A 20,843-nucleotide genomic window follows, 5' to 3' on the forward strand; every position below is an offset into this window, starting at 1 on the left:
ACACAGATTGACTGAGTCCCACAGTAAGCTCAAGAAGGCTTGTGTAGTGGGTGCTCAGACAACAATATATATAATATATAAATACTTACATACATAGAACACATCCATGACTCAGGAACAAATATCTGTGCTCAACACACAAATAAAATGCCCTTACCGGGATTCTAACCTGGGACTGCGGCTTAGAATGATGAGTATAGTTTAATTACTCAATTTTATCATTCAATTATGTAAAATAATTGTGATTAATGAAATGGAAGGAATTTTATAACTACTGATAAAGTGATGATTTTTATCACAGTTTCACAATCTTCTGTGTGTAATTTTGTAGATTGATTTACTGTCAATATTAAAACAAAAGGCATCAAACTATTTGTTATGTCACTAACTAGGATTAAAACTTAGCAAATATTTCCAAGTAAGTAATGAATACCAATCAGCACCAGAGTTGTAGATGCTGGCAATTTTGGTAGGATAATTAATAAACCCAAAGTAAAAAAAATTCAGAAACTCCCAAAATAAAGTTTTCTATGACAACAAAAATTAGCACCATGGGTGTTAATCCAATTAAATGATATCCAATCAGAGTAATGAACTTAACTGCTAGTTTTAATTAAAGTACAGGAAAACCTAGTGACAAGAGCCACAATTTAAATATGATTAAATCCTGGACACTAAACTTGTCTCTTCAAGCAGAATTAAAACTTTGTTGAAGATTTAGGGCCTGTTTCTAAGTTCTCACAACCTGTCAAAGGATACCAACCTGAACATCTTCATGGCAAATTTTGACCAATCAATAATTACTGCCTTAGTAATGACCAAGAAATTAAAATATTTATGTACATTTTTCCACCCTAATATCACCAGTGTTATAAATCTTAGGGGTGGGGCGAATACAATAAAGAATCCAATAAGAATTTGATATCTTTTAGGATAACATCCTACAATCAATGTTATGCAGCATAGGAAACTATGACCCACAAAAACGCTATCATAAACGCTATAGTCAATGCTATTCTTTCGCGAATTCATGGCCAATGAGGAAGACCTTTGGTTATATTAGGCTAACGAAAAACTTACCGCTTGAAGCGCCGCTAACCTGTCCTTCGTCATCCTTAATGGAAAATCACACACCAAATAAACGTTTTATCTTGTTACACAATCCCATTCACAGATATTTTTCTAAAAACGTCACTAAAATAAAGGAATAAAGGACACGAACACTACGATCACTTCACTGACTTCACTCAACAAAAATCGATACGCCACCACGCAAGAACCAAACGAAACTTAATTTTTTCATACAGCAACATTATACACAAAATATGACTGAAAAAAATCACCGAGACTGCAATTTTATTGCATTTTTTAAACAATGCAATAAATAATATTTTTCGTAAACAATACTTTCATATTAATAAAACTTAATGTGTAAACATTAATAGTACACACAACACACAAACGGCCCACAGTGAACACAATGTGCTCAACCGATTTTGTCTCCAGCAATCGCAATGGATATTGTACAGTTATTTGGTTTGGTATAAATGTATTTATAAATAATAGAATAACATACATTTTTTATCATTGTATTTTTTAGGAATTAAACACAAATTAAACATGCCAAATTTATGTCAATGTCATTTCACACACAAATGTCACCAATCTGTCAATGTCAATGTGATGTCAAATCTTTGCTTCCGGTCCATAGGCTACAAATGCTTTTTGTTATGGCCGCTGTACACATGTGGCCAACGGTTCCACCAACCCTTGGTGGCCAAGATAAGAGCCGCTGTTTACACATTGGCGAACCAATCACTTGGCATTGGCTCTTCATGAAAGATGGACGTGGGATGAAAAAGGCTTCCCACAGACAGTCTTAAAAATTCATAATCTTAAAAAAAACTTGTATGCAATCTGACAGTTCAAACTGACACTGACAAGACACTGACAGATCTGTCAGTGTCAATTTGCATACAAATTTTTTTTAAGATTATGAATTTTTAAGACTGTCTGTGGGAAGCCATAGGCAAGGAAATTCTAGGTCATTAACGTTGTCAGCAAAATTTGATGAAAAAATATTAACCCCGTAGTAAACTTAAATTATTTGAAATATTAACAATATTTTGATAAGCACATTTATCTTTTTTAGGCAATACATTAAACATTTGCAAGGTTATTTTATTTCCTAAAATTAACACTATTATTGGCATAGATAAACTTATTATTTTCTCTTCTCTGATTATTTTATTTTCTCTCTCTCTGACGGCTGACGACAAACTGAATGAAGCGCCAACGTGTAAACACAGTTGGCCATTGGCGCCAAGATCCTTTGATGTGTGGACAAAAAACCGACACCAATCGGTTGGCCGGCCAGCGCAAGCGCCAACTGCCAACTTACGGCCAAGTAGCCCTCTACACGCTTGGCCAAGGGGGTTGGCGGAACGTTATACTTCCGTGTGTGGAACCGTTGGCCATATGTGTACAGCGGCCATTAGAGAGAGAGGCATACAGGTCAGAAAGGCAAAATACATATTTCTTGTAACTTTTTTTTATGGTCAATTATTGTTAAAACTCATACTCAACTATAATAAAGATTTTGTTTATCACTATAATAAAATTCATTAATCTAAAATAAAATGTGGAGAATAAGGCTTCCCACAGACAGTCTTAAAAATTCATAATCTTAAAAAAAACTTGTATGCAATCTGACAGTTCAAATCTGTCAGTGTCTTGTCAGTGTCAGTTTGAACTGTCAGATTGCATACAAGTTTTTTTTAAGATTATGAATTTTTAAGACTGTCTGTGGGAAGCCTAAAAGAGACAACTGTATTTGGCATATGGCAATAAACATAACAGTCATTTTTTTTTTTGATTATTCCTCATTATTACATAGCTTCTGTGTGTATTGTGTAACAAAATAATTGTAATTTTTATATGATTTTCCTGTTTCCGTCCTTTTTATTTATATTTTACAATATTTAAAATAAATATAGTATTCCATAAGTTGGAATTGGACCGTTGACATGACGATGGCGCTATTTCTGACGTCACAGAACGGAAAGGATGTATCAAACACAAAACTTCTTAATTTTTTGTTTGTATTTCAGTAATAAATACCATTATTATTTAATTCATTAAAGGCATTCATTAAATAAGTTTTGATTTAAAATTTAAGCCAAAATTATTTTATTAGCATTCAATGGTACATTTCCTGAGTTGTACAATTTATTTGGGTATGTATATGACTACAATTGTCATTGCGCCCGTCGGTGTCAAAGTATTCTTCCGTCTAGTTCAGTGACGCCATTGTGAGCCGTAACGACTTTTGCCAGTGTTTAGTTAAATCGCAGTTTTCTTAGACAATCTTGGTAAATTGTGTTTTTATTTTGCTTATTTATAATCAGTCAGTGCTAAACTTTTTATCCTGATATTTATTTATGGCTCATGAAATGTAGTTTATGTGTAATTTGTTCAAGTGTTCGGTACCATTAGGCTAAATTCCTGTGCGGATAGTTGAGCGCCATTTGATGGAAAACTTGGAACAATTTTAAATTTAGAAGACTAACGTGTAATAAGTTCTAATTGAAACATATGCCATAACTATAAGCTAATTAAAATTATTTTAATATCGATTGTTCAATAACGAAACAGTAAATAAATAGTGGTGCAAGCTTGGCTGGCCATTGTGTAGTCATCGTACCTATAATGCTTCTTATCCAACTCATGCAAAGTTTTTACTGTTTTCAGGACTAGGAACTAATAAATTAATCAAAATGGCTGATGATATGCCCACATTCAAATGCGTGCTGGTTGGCGACGGCGGCACTGGCAAAACGACGTTCGTCAAACGACATTTGACTGGAGAGTTCGAGAAGCGATACGTCGCAACGCTTGGAGTTGAAGTGCACCCTCTTGTTTTCCACACGAACCGCGGCCCTATTAGATTCAATGTATGGGATACAGCAGGTCAAGAGAAGTTCGGAGGTCTTCGAGATGGTTACTACATTCAAGGACAATGCGCCATAATTATGTTCGACGTAACGTCTCGCGTCACTTACAAAAACGTCCCCAACTGGCACAGAGACTTGGTGCGGGTATGTGAAGGCATCCCCATTGTTTTATGTGGAAACAAAGTTGATATTAAAGACAGGAAGGTCAAAGCGAAAACTATTGTGTTCCACAGGAAAAAGAATCTTCAGGTAAGCTTAATGTGTTTTTTTACTTTAGAATTTTACATTATAGTATGTATGTATGTATGTAAACACTTTATTGTACATAAGACAAGTTAGGACATAGAAATACAGTATAGTTATGGTGGTGATAAGGGATCTCTTCCAGTCAACCTTTGAGCGTTATTACCCCAGTAATAATTAGAACCTGCAGCCTATTATAACCAATATATACAAATACATAAATATATATACCTTATATTTAAATATAGTGTAGTATACAAGTCATTGGATAGCCATAACTTATGCAAATTCCTCTTGAGCGATGCTACCGATTGGGATTGCTATAGTTTGATTGGTATTGCCAAAGTTGTGTTGTTTTTTACATATAGTTTTAGGATAAAACAATTATTATTAGCATAAAATAGTTAATAACCTAAAATACAAATACTTAGCACACCTGAATACAGCAAGTATTATACAGCACCTTAAAAGAGGTTATACTTTGTACACAGTATTTTCACCAGATGTTTAGTCAATTGTTCATCATTCATAAGATATATTTATTAGATCAGTCAATGAATGCTCAAAAGGGGGGTCTAGGTGGAATGGCCGAAAGCAGAAAGTTTCACTACGGGATGTTGTTAGGGGTAGTCAGGAGACATACATACTAAAAGTCCTCGGACTTTGGACGTGAGCTCGAAGAGGGGGGGTTGAAAAAAGGTCCCATTTTTTGGTTTTTTGCTCATATTTCAAAAACTATGCGTGATACGAAATTTTGGTTTACTACACCTTGAAAGCTTATAAAATTCTCTATAACTTTGATCTAGAAACTTTTTTGCTATTCTCAACCATTATCTAGGTATGAGCTCCTAAAAACTGTTAATTTTTTAAAAATCGTTTTCCCCCCCACTTTTTGCTTCATACATTGCTCCATATCTTGAAAAATATTTATCTTAGACAAAAGTTTTCTTACAAAATCTTGTAGATCATTCAAATACCTTTACACATGCTTGCTTTTTGCGGTGTACATATGCTTCTGGGTCATGTACCGTTGAATAATTATACGACTTTAAAACGAAATGAAACAACAAATGTATGTGATAATGATAAACGTGTAAAATATGTATTTCATGAACATGATTGTATTATGATGCTGTATAAATGCATTCACACAACAGGTAACAATACAATTAGCTGTACATAAAGGCCTTCTCACACCCACATCTACCACTACTACAATCTGTGGTGCACCGGCAAAATATTGTCTTCAGTATTTCTTCCGGAGCAGCTGGTACTTTGGTTAGCATAGGAATCAGTAAGTTGCTTTCGTTCCGTGCCATCCCCATTCATCATCCTCCTTGCGTTATCCCGGCATTTGCCACGGCTCATGGGAGTCTGGGGTCCACTTTGACAACTAATCCCAAGATTTGGCGTAGGCACTAGTTTTACGAAAGCGACTGCCTTCTTACTTTCCAACCCGAAGGGTAACTAGGACTTATTGGAATTAGTCCAGTTTCCTCACGATGTTTTCCTTCACCGAAAAGCGACTGGCAAATATCAAATGACATTTCGCACATAAGTTCAGAAAAAAGTCATTGGTATATTAGCGAGGGAGGTACAAAAAGTGTGGAATACTAATACAACTAACTAACTTAGTTTCGGAGGTAAAAACTGCAAATAACAGCTTAAGTTACAATTATGTCCTAACTCTTAAAAGTTTTCTACTACTATTCTACTTTAAATCAAATTTTAACGTAAAAAAAAAGGTTTTTACTTGACGAATACTGGACCAAGTGCGCTAAAATACTCGTATACTGGATCAAGTACTCTTAGATCATAAACTGTTATAAATTTGAAATTCTCATTAATGCAGAAATAACCTCATTGATTTCGTTAAAACAAATCCGATTTTTTATGTTATTACGTGAACAAATATGTTAGTTATGTTACTTTGTACCTTTGAACAGCTCTCCTCTGTAAAATCATGAGTTTGCACTTGCCTCAGTATCCTTGGTATGGATATAACTTACACGTGTTTTAATTTACTCGCTGCCTCTTTGGGCGGGATGATACTAATCGGTCTTCTTTGTTTGTTTGAAATGCTGTCGGTCTCACACCTTACTACTGTCAACACTGCAATTCTCTAACCTTGTGTGTTACTGTGTTTGTTGTCCCAAATAAATCAAACAAATTGAAACTGTTTCTTCCATGTCATCTGGATCAGATGTGACAACTGTATCTTACACAATATCCTCCCCGCCGTTATCATCAGTGTCTTCCTCTATCCTGGGGGTGTCGTTGACTTTCGATCCGGAGGTTGCGGGTTCGAACCCGGCTCGTACCAATGACTTTTTTCTGAACTAATGTGCGAAATGTCATTTGATATTTGCCAGTCGCTTTTCGGTGAAGGAAAACATCGTGAGGAAACCGGACTAATTCCAATGTCCTAGTTACCCTTCGGGTTGGAAAGTCAGATGGCAGTCGCTTTCGTAAAACTAGTGCCTACGCCAAATCTTGGGATTAGTTGTCAAAGTGGACCCCAGGCTCCCATGAGCCATGGCAAAAGCCGGGATAACGCAAGGAGGATGATGAATGGGGATGGTCGCGGAACGAAAGCAACTTACTGATTCCTGTACGAACCAAAGTACCAGCTGCTCCGGAAGAAATACTGAAGTTAATATTTTGCCGGTGCACTACAGATTGTAGTAGTGGTAGATGTGGGTATGACAAGGCCTTTATGTACAGCTAATTGTATTGTTACCTGTTGTGTGAATGCATTTATACAGCATCATAATACAATCATGTTCATGAAATACATATTTTACACGTTTATCACATACATTTGTTGTTTCATTTCGTTTTAAAGTCGTATAATTATTCAACGGTACATGACCCAGACGCATATGTACACATATTATGAAAGGTATTTGAATGATCTACAAGATTTTGTAAGAAAACTTTTGTCTAAGATAAATATTTTTCAAGATATGGAGCAATGTATGAAGCAAAAAGTGGGGAGGAAAACGATTTTTAAAAAATTAACAGTTTTTAGGATCTCATACCTAGATAATGGTTGAGAATAGCAAAAAAGTTTCTAGATCAAAGTTATAGAGAATTTTATAAGCTTTCAAAGTGTAGTAAACCAAAATTTCGTATCACGCATAGTTTTTGAAATATGAGCAAAAAACCAAAAAATGGGACCTTTTTTAAACCCCCCCTCTTCGAGCTCACGTCCAAAGTCCGAGGACTTTTAGTATGTATGTCTCCTGACTACCCCTAACAACATCCCGTAGTGAAACTTTCTGCTTTCGGCCATTCCATCTAGAATCGTTCGTTGACCAAGCTATATTGATTTCTAAAAAAATATTTTCATTCCAGTATTATGACATCTCAGCCAAGTCAAACTACAACTTCGAGAAGCCCTTCCTTTGGCTGGCACGCAAACTGATTGGTGACGGTAACCTAGAATTTGTGGCCATGCCTGCGCTCGTGCCCCCAGAAGTCACCATGGACCCACAATGGCAGAACCAGATCGAAAAGGATCTCAAAGAGGCTCAAGACACTGCCCTGCCGGATGAAGATGAAGATTTGTAAATATAGAAGATTGTTAAATGAAATGCCCAGTGCCCTCTAAATAAAGTGACTGGATGAACAAGCCGGACTCTTTCAAGGACAATATTTTGTCAAAAAAATTTCATTCCATTAGTTTTCTGCTGATTTAAAATGGCTAATCTAAATACACAGTGCTTTTATTGTGTTAATTTAAACAAATTAACCTTAATTAATTGTACCATATGTATTTTTCTTCTTTGTGATCTTTATTGTAACAGTAAACCACTTTAAATCTTAATGTGTAAGTTTCACTAAGTACATGCCATAAGTATGTTGCAGGCCGTTAAATGCATGTGAAATATTTGATATCTTAAATTATTGTATTGGTTAGTATCTTGGACTGATCAGGATCCTTTACTAATCTTAAAATCTTGGATGCTTTTGATGACTTTGAGGATTGACAATATTTCACTGTAATTGTGGAGAATTTTTGAGAATAAACTTTTAAAAATGAAACTTATTTTTTTCTTTTATTGTTACATTTTAAAAATCCTAACTACCTGAAGGTACACTCACAAACAAATACACATATGTGTATTTTAAAGGATGGGGTGAACCGGCACGCACGTGTACACTACTGACCGTTTGCTGCTCAAGCACATTGCCTGCAAGTATTTATTTATAGTTGTATTAGTCATTCTTTGACGAAGATTTAAATATTGGTTGAAACAGGGAGAATTATTTCTAATCTCCATAGGTTTGAAAGGTACTATCAAACCCACTCACCTATCAAAGATACTGACGGGTAATTTCAAATAAGTAATTGAAATAGATCTATGTATTTACACTAAGTGCGTTTTCACATTATCCGATCGATGTCTGACCGATATCCCATACATTATCTTGCCATCCGATATCTGATCGGATAATGTGAAAACGGACTAATGATTCATATATGTCCACTGAATCTGCGTGCCATATGTGACCAGTAGGTAATATAATTTGTAAAACAAAAAATCGATTAATCAGCCTCATCTCTATCAAAGTGTTGTTCCGTTTATGCATATGCAATTATGCAGATCCTATGTAATTCTGAACTGCGCCAAACACAAGGTCTAAAACGAGTGACAATTTCATGTGGTTTGGTTTGGAACGTTTCTGGAGACGACATAGCTACAGTGATTGAAGCTAGGAACCAGCTAGGAACAAATTACGGGACGCGTCCACTGCCGCGATCTAGATAATGAATATGTATACATTGAATTGTGCAAACTATCGGACATAAGCCGTGGATACGTGGCCTTGAGCGTTCGTACATCATCTGGCGATGGATGTTTTAAGACTGCACACTTATCAGCCGCGTCCCATAATTTGTTTTTATAGCTTAAAATGTTCTTTGCTCTTTGGCTATCTCTAAGGGACCGGCCACATCAGAGCGTCGCGTGTCTCGGGGCGCGCAACGGACGTCCGCGCCACGCCACCTGAGTGTAATTCAAAAAACGTCTCCTCAGTACATTTTGTATAGGAAGGACGTAAGACGCGCCCCAGGTGGCGTGGCGCGCGCCGTTCCGCTTGGCGGCGCGTCTTACGTCCTTCCTATACAAAATGTACTGAGGAGACGTTTTTTGAATTACACTCAGGTGGCGTGGCGCGGACGTCCGTTGCGCGCCCCGAGACACGCGATGTTTAAGTGGGAACGCTGGCTTAGATGTAGCATTTTCATATTTTACATTTATATTTTTGTTCTTTATTAGAGTAAGATGTCTCATCTATGTACAGCACGGGAAGCATGGTCGCGCGATAGACGATAAAATATCCGGCCGTCCCTATCGCACTTACAAATAGTGCGATAGGGACGGCCTGCTATTTCATCGTCTATCGCGCGACCATGCTTCCCGTGCTGATGCATAACAGTAGGAGGATACTTATGAAAAGGGTCGAAAGTTGGAGATTAAAAAAATAATTATAAATAGCCATATTGAATGTTTATTGACTACATTTTTACATTTTTAAATGCATAGCACATAATTTTAACAACTACTATATAACCTATAATAACGTTGATTACTTCTTGGCAGCGGCCTTTTCCCTGGCCTTCTTGCCCTCCATGAGCTTGAGTCTGTCATCTTCAGAGAGGTTCTTGTTGATCTTTGTAATGACTCCTGTGCCGAGAGTCATGTCGCCTAGACGTAGGGTGAAGCGTTGTCCGGTTTCGCATACCATGGGCTTTACCAGGCGCAATTGTAGGCTGAAATATTAAAAATTCATTAGCACTATTGTCGACATTAACAAACACGAATTTAATCTTAGATGGGGTCATTAATTAGTTTCTTCAGGGGTCCTGATTGTAAGAATAATACCACCCTATTGGTCCATTCCGGACGGCTGTGCAACGAAACGTGGTCCGCATTAGGTAGTCGGCGGTCCGGATATTTGGTGACCCCTGCCTTAGATTATGAATGACGCGACAGTGACTCATTCACTAAATTTGGGGGTCTGAGTCTGACGAGCTATCGAAAACAAGTTGTCTGTCTGTTTCTTTCAAAAATACCAATAAAGGGGGAGATAATTACTCTGCACTGCACTGAGCAACGCAACCCTATGAGGATGCACTTTGTTCAACAGGTTTATTTCTCGTTTGACTGTATTATTTATGTATTTTATTTTTTGTAGGTACACTGTGTTACATATAATAAAACTTACGTCGCATCTTCTCCAGGCATAACCATCTCCTTTTCAGGAATTGTAACTTGCGAGGCGCAATCCCAAGTCATAGAGAACATTTGCAATTGAATGAACGAAGTGAATGGTTTTGACCGGCCACCCTCATCCTTACTGAGAATATACACTGCTGCTTCGATATTGTCGTGAGCTTTGACTGTTCCGGGTTTAGCCATAACCATGCCGCGTTTGATTTGCTCTCTCTTGATTGAACGCACTAAGGCACCGAGTTGGTCACCAGCCTGAGCCTCTTCAAGGGTTTTGTGGAACATTTCGACGCCAGTGACGGTCGATTTCATGACTTTTCCGTGGCCCACAATTTCGCATTCAGTACCCTTCTTCAATACTCCTGGAAATATAATTTATAAGGATGTCAATAGAGTTAGAAGAAACAGCGTGTCCATATGCATATGTGTAAGGCTTAGATTTCGATTATTTACTAATCCTTATGACAATAAAAATAATCAACATAAAACAAAACGAAAAAATACCACACAGGTATTAAAACAAAACGGAAGTTCCGCAGAAACGGATGCAGAAGCAGAGCTCCGTTACATCGCTGATACAAATGCCATTTTCAATCCAAAAGGGTACTTAATGTTGGTATGCAAAGAGTGTAATAGTATTTTATGCAACCGGCGTTTAAAGGAGGTCAAAAAAGACAAGTGGCATGGATTCACGAGTATTTTTTGACTCGGTTAAACACCGTTGCAAACAATACTTTTTCTATGAACAAACTTAGTTTTTAGTAGTTTTCTAGAATAAGAGAACAACTTTCGTGAAATTCACACTTGTATTTTGACGCAAAAGTTTTCACCCCCAGCGATCGAGTCAGCTACCCAAAGTCATCCCCCGCCGGCTTAACGCGCACGCGCGCAGTAACGTTATAACAATGCGTTGCCATGGTTATAGAGCCAAATAATGTTTTCAATTTTTTCGTTACTGCACGCATGCGCGGAAAACCGGCGGGGCTGGCTTTGGGGAATAGGGCTTTAAAAATCTATGCACGACCTTGTCAATGACTAATATAATAACCGTTCGGGAGTAGGAAAAATGATGTGTGAGTGTGTGAATATGTTGACAAAGCTATCTTTTCTGGGAGCCTTACCTCTATGCAGACGTCCAGTAACAACAGTGCCTCGTCCAGGAATCGTGTGGACGGACTCAACAGGCAAGAGGAACGGCTTGTCCAGCTCTCGGATGGGTGTGGGGATGAAGGAATCCACTTCTTTAAGCAGGCTCGTGATGGCTTCGGCGCCGATTTCGGGGCTCTTGCCTTCGAGGGCGCAGAGGGCTGATCCTGAAATTTGAAACTGGTTGAGTGATGCTGCTTGCATAAAGGATAAGTATCAAGTATAAAAAGATTTGTTTTTACTAGCCGATGCTACATAGGGCGAGTCACGTCGCAATGTGCTCGGGCGGCAAACCTTCAGTGTAAGCGTGCCTCGGTCGAGGCATGTCTACTTTAGACATTTGCCTCGTGACCTGACATGTGTAACCAGCTAACATGCAATACAAGCAAGAAGAAGCGGTTCCTTCCATTCGTTAAATTTTATTGTATGGAAAGTTCCATAGACGTCTGCTGCATGACGATGTTGTGTCTGTCAAATGTTGTTGATGCAACTGGCCCTTAATTTCATAAAGTTCATAACCCACTAACTGAGCTGTTTAATATCCATCAGCAACATCCACCTGATCCATGAACACTACCATAATGTTGGATACCTTAATAACCAGAAAGTCAATTTGTAGGAAACTTACATACAATCTTAACCTAAACTAAGAAAATACCAACCTTTAATAACAGGAATCTTATCACCATCATATCCCATCTCGGTCATCAGCTCCCTAATCTCCATCTCTACCAGCTCAACCATCTCCTGATCGGCCGCGTCTACTTTATTGATGAAGACAACCACATGCTGAATGCCGATCTGCTTGGCTAGTAGCAAGTGCTCACGGGTCTGGGGCATGACACCATCAGTGGCAGCTACTACAAGGATTGCGCCGTCCATTTGGGCTGTGCCTGTGATCATGTTCTGAAAAGAGAAGTTTTTCAAATATTTTGTTTGGATTTCAGCACTATGCAATAAAATATACATATATATGTGATTTCTTATAGCTAATTTCTGAATCACCAATATAATAATCAGCTATATTCTATCAGAAAAAATTACATGCAATTTTTACAACTTTCTTATGTTACCACCATAAAAGTAGGTATGATGAAATGAAAGGAAAGGGAAAAAAGTTTGGGGTTTAGTCATTTTATTAGCTGGGTCCACAGCGACCACACGGAATATTTTGATCAGCTGACCGAGCCCTGCTACCTTCTTGCCAAGCAAATTTCCTTGGGCGAGGCAAACATACGCGCGTGGCATTGCCTTGCGAGGCGTACAGTCAGTGTGGACCCGGCTATTTAAGAAAAAAATGTTTTAAAACAGTATAAAATTTTTATACCATTAATTAATTACAAAAGATCAATTTGTAAGCTTTTGTCAACAAGATTAAAAATATGATTGGAAATTGACGAAACAAATTTACCTTAATGTAGTCAGCATGCCCAGGGCAGTCTGTGTGGCCATAATGTCTGTTTTCAGTCTGGTACTCCACATGGGCCACATTGATAGTAATTCCTCGGGCTTTCTCTTCAGGAGCATTGTCGATATCGGAGTAACCTTTTTTTTGGGCCAAATTGAGATCGGCTAATACTGTAACATAAAAATAAGTATTAATTAACCATCATACTCTTGGTTTTAAGGGTGAATCACCTTTTTCTTGCTTGTTATTGCCATGGTTACGGTCCCCTGGGTCACCCTGGTTTTATGCAAAATTATGCTATTAAAACTATGCAAACAAGCATTTTTCTGTTGTTAATACATCCCTTTCTTAATGGGCCATCTACAAACATGGACTACTTGCATGTTTGCATAATTAAAGTAGCATAATTTTGCATAAAACCAGGGTAATTAGGGGACGTTCATACTAACAAAAGAAAAAAGTTTTAAAGATTTAACACTTCTATTAAGGTCTGAAGAGTTTTTCAATGTTCACCTAGAAATGGTAAGAAATTAAATTTTCTTTTCATGAGTTTACTATCAGAAAATTTAATTACCATTATAGCAACCTTACTCTTGACCATTGTGTGTGTAAACATATACAATACAATAATACACAACTTATACAATGGTACATGTTTACATTATTTACTACTAACAGGGTTTAAATTTTGGATGGGAATTTAAAGATCTACTGCCCCATATTTGTTTAGGCTTCCCTATCATGGCACTCCTTGCTATTTTCTGGTTGCAATTGTCGTGGTGCTTCTTTTTTTTTTTTTTTAAGAGTGTTTGATTTTGATTTAATTTTTGGAAGGATTGAACCTAGAACGAAAAATATAGGACCAAATTTTCATATGTACATCAAACTAAAGTATTACTATGAAACTTTCGTCGAACAGAATATAGCTGTACGAATTAGATAATGTATTAAAATGGGAGGTCATAGACTTTACTTTTCTAGAATATAGCTGTCAAATGGAGGGAATTTTAATTATGAAGAAGACCATACCTTTGGTAATGGCAGCTGTTAGGGTAGTTTTTCCATGATCAACATGTCCAATAGTGCCAACATTACAATGAGGTTTGGTTCTCTCGAAGACCTGCTTCTCGGCATAGTTTCTTCGTAGTACAATACTCAAAGGGCTAAGGCCAGGAAAACTTGTGTTTCTGAGATGAGAGCATTGCCCTTGTTTTAAAACTATCTTCAATGCTGAAAATGTATACAGACTTCAGTAAAGTGCAGCTAAAATTAAAATCAATAATCCTAACCTAAAAATTACCTAGCCTTAGATGATGCAAGGAAAACAAACAAATACTAATTAAGGCATTTGTTATAATAGTGTAATCCGATGGCAGAACACTTGGGTTGATTGATCTTTTACATAATATTCACAACCTTAACCATAACTCCGATTTAGATAGAATTGTTGACTTTTATATATATATTATCATTACATGTATTGAGCAAGTAATATTAATTACGTCCCAAGATCGTAAAATTAAGTATATAAGCTACAAAAGTGGCATATTTAAAGAATTATCAACATTATCTTACCTGGGCTAACCAAACTTTTGGCAAAAGATAGTGTCGCCATTATTTATTAGACACCGGTAAGTGTGTAATAATGAAATAGCTGGTATTTATAGAAACACTTTTTACCGACTTTTATTGTGAAAGCCCCATAAAAACCCGGTAATTATACAGAAAAGTTGTTCAATTTTCCAATACTATTTCCATCTGACTTTTCCGATTGAAAAAAAAATCTGCTATAGAGATTATAGATTTAGGATCATAGAGATATAATTTCTAAATGTTTTTTTTAAGGACTTATTATACAACTCAATTAAAGGCCTCCTCTTCCTAATAACAAATCGCCAGCGATATTAAATGAATGAATTGAATTTGAATAACTACGCTTTAGTTATACTTCCGTGGTTTGAGGAATGAGGAGATGAGGAGGAGGCACACAGACATTTTATCCCGCTAGGCGGCGCTTGTGCAAGTGCCTAGGCACAAAGTCTAGGCATGTTTGGGCATGTCATGTCAGTCATTCAGGGAGAGAAATAAAAAACATCTTCTCGCTCTCACGTATGAAATTCTTTATCTGCGCAAATGCTGCGCAATGAAATGAACTAATAAGGTGGCGCCATCTGTGGCCTTTAAGTGTGCCTCCATACTCTAGCACACCCACATTTTCAGTAGAAAAGGCGGTTAATTTCAAATAAATGTATACGATAAGCACAGAACTGTGACGATGAGCGAATGTTGTAAAAAAATTTAATATTACCTTGGCTACTAAGTAAGATGACAGACGAATAATGAAAAACTTAGTGGAAGTTGGCTCGAACTCGCCATTGCGACAGTCTTTAATCAAGATAAAAATTACGGGACACTCAATTCATCTAGCGAGACTGAAAAGATGCTTTCCATAATTATATTACCAACTAGCTTTTGCCCGCAGCTTCGCTCGTTTTAAATTCGAAAATTACGGAATGCTCCATGCAAATTTCCACCCCCATTTTAGGATAGTGGGGGGTTAGAAAGAGACCAAAAATAGCCCACTCCCCATCCCTTCAACTATCTCCGCTTAAAAAATCACTCCAATTCGTCGCTCCGTTTTGCCGTGAAGGACGGACAAACAAACAGACACTTTCCCATTTATAATATTAGTATGGATAAATATCTATCTAGAAATCAACCCTTATTTCCTACCTCTAAACAAAATGCCTTTGTGCTCAATTAATAACAATCTTTATTAATATATTTCAACGTAACTTAAACTACTAATATATTTTACATAAGGTAAAATACCCCATAATGGACGGTGATGCCATTATGGACAAAAAAACACAAATCCTTAAAAATAAGTATCTAAAATACGTTTCTAAAAACTGACGGCTATGTACCATAAACTAGAGTTGTAGAGCTGTTTAATTTTGAAGTTTCAATTAATTCGGTTATTTCTGAAGGATTTGGAGACAAGATAAAATTCACCAGTTTTCTGAAAAAAATATCAAGACGAATTCTTAGTAATGTTGCTAAGAGAGATGAGTTCATGTATAAAATAATAAAAAAATAACGCACGGTGTAATCTTGAATGCGTTTTACTTACTGCATTAAGCATGAGATAAGGTAATAAAACATACTAGTTTGTTGCTCCAAAGATATAAAGAAATGATGTTATTTTGCAAGTGTCCATTACTGGACCCGAAAAACTGCCTACCTCCTATGATGGACAAGGAACAATTTACAAAACCAAAATTAACAAGAAACAATCCTATGTTAAAATAACCCAAACTAATTGTATTTATGGTATATAAAATTGACTCATTGCGTATCAGTTGGCTTTAAAAGTAAAATTTTAAACTTATTTCACTGTCCATAATGGGGGATCCATTACTGGAGAACTGCCGTCCATAATTGGAGAAAAAACACCTAGTTTTAATTTGTTAACTATGAAGAAACCAATAGGAGTATCTATTCTGCAATACGCTTGAAATGTAGAAGAAGGATAGGACATTCAAGATTTAACACGCTTGGCGGTAGAATTTTTACATTTATCAGTGAAATATCAAAAACTGGCGAATTTTTTTCTTAAACTGTCCATGATTGGGTTCGTCACCTTATACAATACTTAACGTGCAACATATCAGCAAATATGTATTATTATTAAGAAAATAGATAACTAAATCTTCAAAATAACTAATTTTTTATCATCCACCAAGAATGAATAGACCTAACAATATCTAGTAACACAATCATTGCTTAAAAATAATTATTATAAGAATGGTCATGGCATTTCTAGATGCACCTAGGGGGTCACTCACAGATCACGTTCAGTTCAGGGTTATATTCTCTCAAAATTAATGCGGAACTCATCATCGCGTGCCATTTAGATGCATGAACAGCTCAAGATGTGGTTTTTAAACAGTAGGTAATCAAGTAATAATCAACAGATAATATCATCATCATAAAAGGTACACATTCTTAATTAAATTAAAAGTCAAAGTCGTCACTGCTTGGAGTCTCAATGCGAATCTGGAAATCCTGAGTAATAACAGCTGAATCCGATTCGTCTCCCGGTGCGTAGGTTTTAGATGAATCTGAAAAAATATTTATTTAATTCAGTCGGTTACAGTCTATTTGTACTAAGGCCGGCAACAGACAGTCTTAAAATTCATAATCTAAAAAAAAGCAGCAAGCAATCTTATGAAATCAGATCGAGTGCATGGATTTCCATACAATTTTGCAACCGTCCAATAATCTGAATAATTGCGAATAATCTGAATTTTAAGAATGTGTGTGGCAAGGCCCTCTAGTGTAGGGGCGCTTTACAATATAAAGATATTTCTAATGATCTGTTTTCTGTGATCAATAACTTATCGTTCATCAAAACACCAAAATAATACCTACTCATGTTTCGCGTACTTGTTATGTAATGTTTATACCCTTGCTTTACGTGATTAAATTTAAAAACGTATGTTTCTTACCATTATCAAAGCCATTAATCTGCGATCCCAAGTTTAATGTCGGTGTGCTGCCAATTTCAGTAGCCATCGAATCTGGTATCTTAAAGGATTGCTCTTGAGAATTAATCGTTGTTGCACTAGCAAAGCTGATATTAGTGGTATTTTTCACAACGTCCAGCCCTTTCTTAGGAGTTTTAAACTCGATTATCTTTTTAGGTTTCTTCTCAACTTCTTGTTCTGTTGAAGGTTTTCGTTTCCTATCTTCCTTGTTTGATTGGTCTTCGTTGTTTTCCTTAAGATTACCGTTTCTCCGATTTTCTTGAACTGTTAGTTCTAGAACAGTTTCTGTTACTGTTGTGTCACTATCGTTATTAGGATTACTATCTTGTTTAGCCTTTTTACTTCTAGGCGTTCCAATCAAAATCACATTCTTCTTCTTATTGATTTCTCTTAGAGCTTGAATAGATTCCTCATCTTCCGAGTCAGAACTAGCTTCAATAGGAAAGTCAACATTGAATTTCCGTTTCAACTTCTTCTGGAACATTGCCAACTCTGTTTTGGTAACTTTCTTCGGACTCATTATTGGTCCTTTGTATGTATTTATGAAACTAAATTTGGCTAAACGATCGGCCACTGGAAGCGTCTCTGCTTTATTCGCCTGATGGATAGACCGCTCTAGTCGCTTCTTGTATTGATTGTAGTTTGAAGAACGTCGAAACCTCTTTTTATTTTGGGTGTAAGGCTCCAAATTTTCAGGAGATATCCAGGCTCTCGTGGGACCTCTTTCATCGAAGAAGACAACGTTGTAATGTGTCTGAAATACAAATATAATTAAATATAAAATTTCTGAACAGCGTATCCATATCTGATTGCAACTTCTATTGCACAATGGGATTCTTAAACTTTTCCAAGACATATATTATTAGCGGCAACTCACACTCAGGCACTCCCTGTGGAGTGTGGATTAGGTCTAATAGACAGCAACACCGAGCGAGTTGCTTATCTTTTCGCTTTCTTTACGTCTAGGGTGCAACCGTACCGGTATATCGGAGAAGCCGTCAAGCCAGTAGAACTGCTCTGTATCAGGTTCATCGTCGACCATGGCGGGCCACCACGGCCAGCCGGGCAGCCGCGCCCACACCAGCGATCCGGCCGAGTACTCGCTGTGGATCAGGTCTTCTTCATCTGATATACGCAAAGGAGCTTCCGGAGCGGAGCAGTCTGCTAAAGCTTTGTCTGGAAGTTGTAAGTTTCAAATGAAACATAGTGCTGCTGCGTACATGTACCTACTTTTGCTGGTCGTGGCACTCATGGCACATGACTTTATTATATAAATTTTTCATACATTTGAAATTTTCTAGTGGATATGAAATGCGTAAGTTAATAAATACTAAACAAATATAGGTGATAATTTTAAGAGGTTGAATTAATACTAAAAGTTGTATTGTAATTCTAATATGATAACGCTACCGAACGTAGAGTTGGTTATCCGAAGGGCTTGTCTTGGCTTTCATACGGGATCTAAAGATGCTTGCATTTGCTGACAATGAAAAAACATAATAACTTTTTTAATAATAATTAGTGTGCAAACTGACTTACCTGGATTCATAGTGCAATACCACTTGCGCGGCAGCTGATGGGAGTCAACAACATGCGACAGATGGCGCCAGGAGTTACACGCGTCACATTGTACCTGTAGAAAAGGGTTTCTTTATTGAAGAAAATGTTGAGAAAAAGATAAATTTCAAATCATCAATAATACATTTACAATGGATAGAAACAATCACGATGGGAACAATATGAACTCAGTAAAAAAATAAAAATACAACAACCAAATATTTAATTTGCTCTGAAAAAATCGTCTTGATGAATAAACTGTGACTTTATAATACAAGCACAGATATACCCTCACATTTCAGCTTGTATTAAAATTTTGGTACCTAGGCATTTTTATCTGGAGAAGAGGAAAAAAAAGGTATGTCTTACGTAATACATGGGTAAGCCCCTTATGATTTCGAAAACCGATTAAGATAACTCTATTTTAGTTTTTTTAACCATACATACCCATAATCCGGGACCGCGTCGCTTCTGTAGCCACGCTAGACGCTGGCGGTGGGAGAGCCCTGGTGCAGGCTGACTCAGGGCCTCTCTGTAGGAGCTGTAATACAAACGAGTTGTACTCAACTATCAACCAAAATGTTTGGATATGATCGGTGTCGGTGATGCTAATGACTAACATGGGGCAGTTGTCAAGTTTTATTTTAAATGGAACTTACTGAATGCCTCTTCTGAAATAGCTCCATAATTTCAAAATATCCCTAATCACTATCTACCATACACCTTATAATTAGACCCAAAACTAAGTAGGAAAATTGTACTAGTTTTATTTTACTGGAAAAAATGATGACTAGATTGTCTACATTGGTATACTATTCGGTAGGTATATTTCCTACGGCTATGTATATTTCGAAAACTTCACTTTTGAAGTGGAAGCTTACAGACTTTTTAGTAACTGTTCGCTTAGTGCCTAGAAAGGTGCCTAGTTTAGGTAGATAGGTACGCTTAGTGCCTAGTTAGTATATTTTCTAACCTTATTGTGTACGTATACCTAGTTGTTTATCTAATCAATCATATTATATGGGTATTACGGCATCGGCAAGGTTCAAATAATATGTATCGGTTTGTTACCTGCTAGTCTGTGAAAGCTCCTTTTCAGTCATCGTGTTATCTTGAAACGTTGCATGCTTCTTTTTAGGTTTATTTGCTTCCTCTTTTGGACTCATCGTGCTACCGGTACTGCACTAAAATAAGAACAAGGAATTATAGTAGCGATGTGGGTATGATACGATTTTTATACCAAACGTGTGGTAGTTTTACACCATTCTAGTTGACAAGATTGACAGTGACAATTCCCACTATAGATAAGTAACACCGTGAATATTTTCTTACCACCGGTTGATGAGCTTCTTCAGTGGGTTCATGAGCATTTTCAATTGGCAATTCAGCGTTCTCCATTTCGTGTTGAAATGTATTCAGTCTTTGTTCAATTAACTGAGGCAAAATAACAAAGATAAGATATTTTTATATTATATGGTAATGTTTTATTAAAGTTCTCCTAATTCAATTTACCTGAGCTGGAAGATTTTTCTTCGATCGAAGAATGTGAATGTGAATTTCCCGCCAACTTTTTGTCCGGATGGATACCTAGTAAAAAAAAAACTTTATGAAGTCTATGGTTTAAGTCTAGATTTTTTTTATACTAAAACACACCTAAGTTGTCAGTATAAAAGAGGGGAAATTTATATTATAATGGTGTAAACTTCAGTCTAAAATGAATGTTTGCCTGAGTTATGACGAAAAACAC

At 36.8% G+C, this 20,843-nt stretch overlaps 4 protein-coding genes across 8 annotated transcripts in view; 1 reads left to right on the forward strand and 3 right to left on the reverse strand.

The window, feature by feature from the left end:
* Positions 1-1,295, reverse strand: part of LOC125228401 (syntaxin-1A) — a 129,014-nt gene extending 127,719 nt beyond the window's left edge. Inside the window, exon 1 of one of the 5 annotated variants that reach the window (XM_048132962.1) lies at positions 1,081-1,295. In XM_048132962.1, coding sequence (XP_047988919.1) covers positions 1,081-1,113 — 33 coding nt within the window. In that variant the 5' untranslated portion in view covers positions 1,114-1,295. The remainder of the gene's footprint in view (positions 1-1,080) is intronic. The other 4 variants (XM_048132965.1, XM_048132963.1, XM_048132961.1 and 1 more) reach the window with 4 other exon arrangements.
* Positions 1,296-3,213: 1,918 nt separating this feature from the next.
* LOC125227978 (GTP-binding nuclear protein Ran) lies at positions 3,214-8,247 on the forward strand. Its single transcript, XM_048132412.1, has 3 exons — positions 3,214-3,371; positions 3,751-4,202; positions 7,554-8,247. Exons 2-3 carry the CDS (start codon positions 3,777-3,779, stop codon positions 7,767-7,769), a joined length of 642 nt encoding a protein of 213 aa, XP_047988369.1. The 5' UTR covers positions 3,214-3,371; positions 3,751-3,776; the 3' UTR covers positions 7,770-8,247.
* Positions 8,248-9,697: 1,450 nt separating this feature from the next.
* On the reverse strand, positions 9,698-14,766 carry LOC125228081 (elongation factor Tu). Its single transcript, XM_048132530.1, has 7 exons — positions 14,565-14,766; positions 14,019-14,219; positions 12,993-13,159; positions 12,244-12,487; positions 11,557-11,748; positions 10,431-10,797; positions 9,698-9,975 (listed from the first exon to the last, which is right to left on the reverse strand). Exons 1-7 carry the CDS (start codon positions 14,602-14,604, stop codon positions 9,792-9,794), a joined length of 1,395 nt encoding a protein of 464 aa, XP_047988487.1. The 5' UTR covers positions 14,605-14,766; the 3' UTR covers positions 9,698-9,791.
* A 1,743-nt stretch (positions 14,767-16,509) lies between these two features.
* On the reverse strand, positions 16,510-20,679 carry LOC125228310 (zinc finger CW-type PWWP domain protein 1-like). Its single transcript, XM_048132821.1, has 8 exons — positions 20,609-20,679; positions 20,429-20,530; positions 20,168-20,280; positions 19,544-19,637; positions 19,079-19,172; positions 18,519-18,715; positions 17,501-18,293; positions 16,510-17,113 (listed from the first exon to the last, which is right to left on the reverse strand). The coding sequence occupies exons 2-8, from the start codon at positions 20,492-20,494 to the stop codon at positions 17,007-17,009; spliced, it is 1,464 nt and encodes a 487-aa protein (XP_047988778.1). The 5' UTR covers positions 20,495-20,530; positions 20,609-20,679; the 3' UTR covers positions 16,510-17,006.
* Positions 20,680-20,843: the final 164 nt, after the last annotated feature.

This window comes from Leguminivora glycinivorella, chromosome 7, assembly GCF_023078275.1.
Source record: "Leguminivora glycinivorella isolate SPB_JAAS2020 chromosome 7, LegGlyc_1.1, whole genome shotgun sequence".
NCBI classification, from domain to species: domain Eukaryota; kingdom Metazoa; phylum Arthropoda; class Insecta; order Lepidoptera; family Tortricidae; genus Leguminivora; species Leguminivora glycinivorella.

What these genes read in the sequence shown, in the direction of transcription:
- LOC125228081 (XM_048132530.1), bottom strand. Translation starts at nt 14,604, where the DNA reads ATGGCGACACTATCTTTTGCCAAAAGTTTGGTTAGCCCAG. An exon ending in AACAGCTGCCATTACCAAAG is followed by an intron (nt 13,160 to 14,018) that starts GTATGGTCTTCT and finishes TTTATGTTACAG; the next exon opens with TATTAGCCGATCTCAATTTG. An exon ending in GGCATGCTGACTACATTAAG is followed by an intron (nt 12,488 to 12,992) that starts GTAAATTTGTTT and finishes TTCTCTTTTCAG; the next exon opens with AACATGATCACAGGCACAGC.
- LOC125227978 (XM_048132412.1), top strand. Translation starts at nt 3,777, where the DNA reads ATGGCTGATGATATGCCCACATTCAAATGCGTGCTGGTTGGCGACGGC. An exon ending in ACAGGAAAAAGAATCTTCAG is followed by an intron (nt 4,203 to 7,553) that starts GTAAGCTTAATG and finishes TTTTCATTCCAG; the next exon opens with TATTATGACATCTCAGCCAA.
- LOC125228310 (XM_048132821.1), bottom strand. Translation starts at nt 20,494, where the DNA reads ATGGAGAACGCTGAATTGCCAATTGAAAATGCTCATGAACCCACTGAA. An exon ending in GAGCTTTCACAGACTAGCAG is followed by an intron (nt 19,638 to 20,167) that starts GTAACAAACCGA and finishes TTTGTATTACAG; the next exon opens with CTCCTACAGAGAGGCCCTGA. An exon ending in GATTAATGGCTTTGATAATG is followed by an intron (nt 17,114 to 17,500) that starts GTAAGAAACATA and finishes ATATTTTTTCAG; the next exon opens with ATTCATCTAAAACCTACGCA.